The 1,182-nt window shown below is 65.2% G+C and overlaps 1 protein-coding gene across 1 annotated transcript in view; it reads left to right on the top strand.

The window, feature by feature from the left end:
* LOC106148799 (putative tripartite motif-containing protein 75) overlaps nt 1–1,182 on the top strand; it is a gene marked incomplete at its 3' end in the record, with an annotated part of 2,682 nt that extends 1,500 nt beyond the window's left edge. Inside the window, 1 exon segment of the mRNA XM_013515370.1 lies at nt 780–1,182. Within this exon segment, the coding sequence (XP_013370824.1) occupies nt 912–1,182 (271 nt within the window).

The raw sequence follows: 1,182 nt of genomic DNA, 5'->3' as shown, positions 1-1,182 counted from the left end.
AGAGTTGAGCCCAGGGGTGCTTACTACTGTGCTATAGCCCCAGTCCTCCCCCTTTTTAGATTGGCCACAGGGCCTTGCTAAGTTGCCCAGGCTGGATAGAGCTTGTGATCCCTCTGCCTCAGCCTCCCAGGGTGGGTGCTGGGATTATAGGCTTGTGCCAGACACCCAGCTAGATGTGAATTTTGCGCCACCAGAAAAACTTTACTGGGAATGAAGTCAGGCCTCAGTGGTAGACTGCGTGCAGCACGTATGAGGTCCTGATTCTATTCCCCGGGCCACAAACAGATACAAATAGGCTATTGTGTTCATTTGTGTGTTGATTGCGGGGCTGGGTGGGCTTGGGAACCAGAGCTTTGCACATTCTGGGCAAGCTTATGCCACTGAGCTACAGGCCCAGCCCAAATACCTACCTTTGAGGAGGCAGAGGCAGGAGGTGGGAGGTGCGGGGCAGCCTGAGCACCTTAGCGAGCTGGTGTCTCAGTGGAAAGGACGGAGGGCGGCTCTGTGACTGCCCAGGTTCAGCTCCGGTACTGGGCATCGAGCCTGGCTCGCAGCACCCCGAGGCTGGCTTCCCAGGGCCACAGAAAGGGCCGTAGAGTGAACCCGCCGCGTGCAAAGCGGCGTCAGGGAGGTTTGCAGAAGGCAGGCTTAGGGTGCGTTACTGTCCTGGCCCTGCTGCTGCGCGAGCCGGGGGTGAAGCACTGCGCACCTCGGCCTCAGGGCTCCGGGCGCAGTGCGTGGCCCCTGGCGTAAGCAGGGCCCCCACGTCTCGCCCACAGCCCTTCGCTGCCCGCGGGAAGGTGCTGTCGCCCGCTGCAGGACCCGGCCTCTGAAGCCTCCGGGACCCGGCCGCCACCCCCGGGGGGAGCGAGGCGCAGGCAGCCCAGCCGGCTGGCCCGCGAACCGCCCCGATGGCGTCCCTGGCGGCGGCGCTGGCGCGGCTGCAGGCCGAGACCAAGTGCTCCGTGTGCCTGGACCCCCTGAGCGACCCGGTCACCATCGAGTGCGGACACAACTTCTGCCGCGCCTGCATCCGGCAGAGCTGGGCCGACCTGACGGAGCGCTTCCCCTGCCCCGTGTGCCGCTTCGAGTGCGAGGACTGCTACTACCGCAGCAACGTGCAGCTCGGCCGCATGGTGCAGATCGCGCGCAGGCTGCACGGCAGCCGGGGCCGGCGGCGGC

The sequence above is a fragment of the Chinchilla lanigera genome, unplaced genomic scaffold (genome assembly GCF_000276665.1).
Source record: "Chinchilla lanigera isolate Chin_1 unplaced genomic scaffold, ChiLan1.0 scaffold00002, whole genome shotgun sequence".
NCBI classification, from domain to species: Eukaryota; Metazoa; Chordata; class Mammalia; order Rodentia; family Chinchillidae; genus Chinchilla; species Chinchilla lanigera.
Note: the sequence above shows the minus strand (reverse complement) of the source record. Positions and strands in the feature narration are given on the sequence as shown.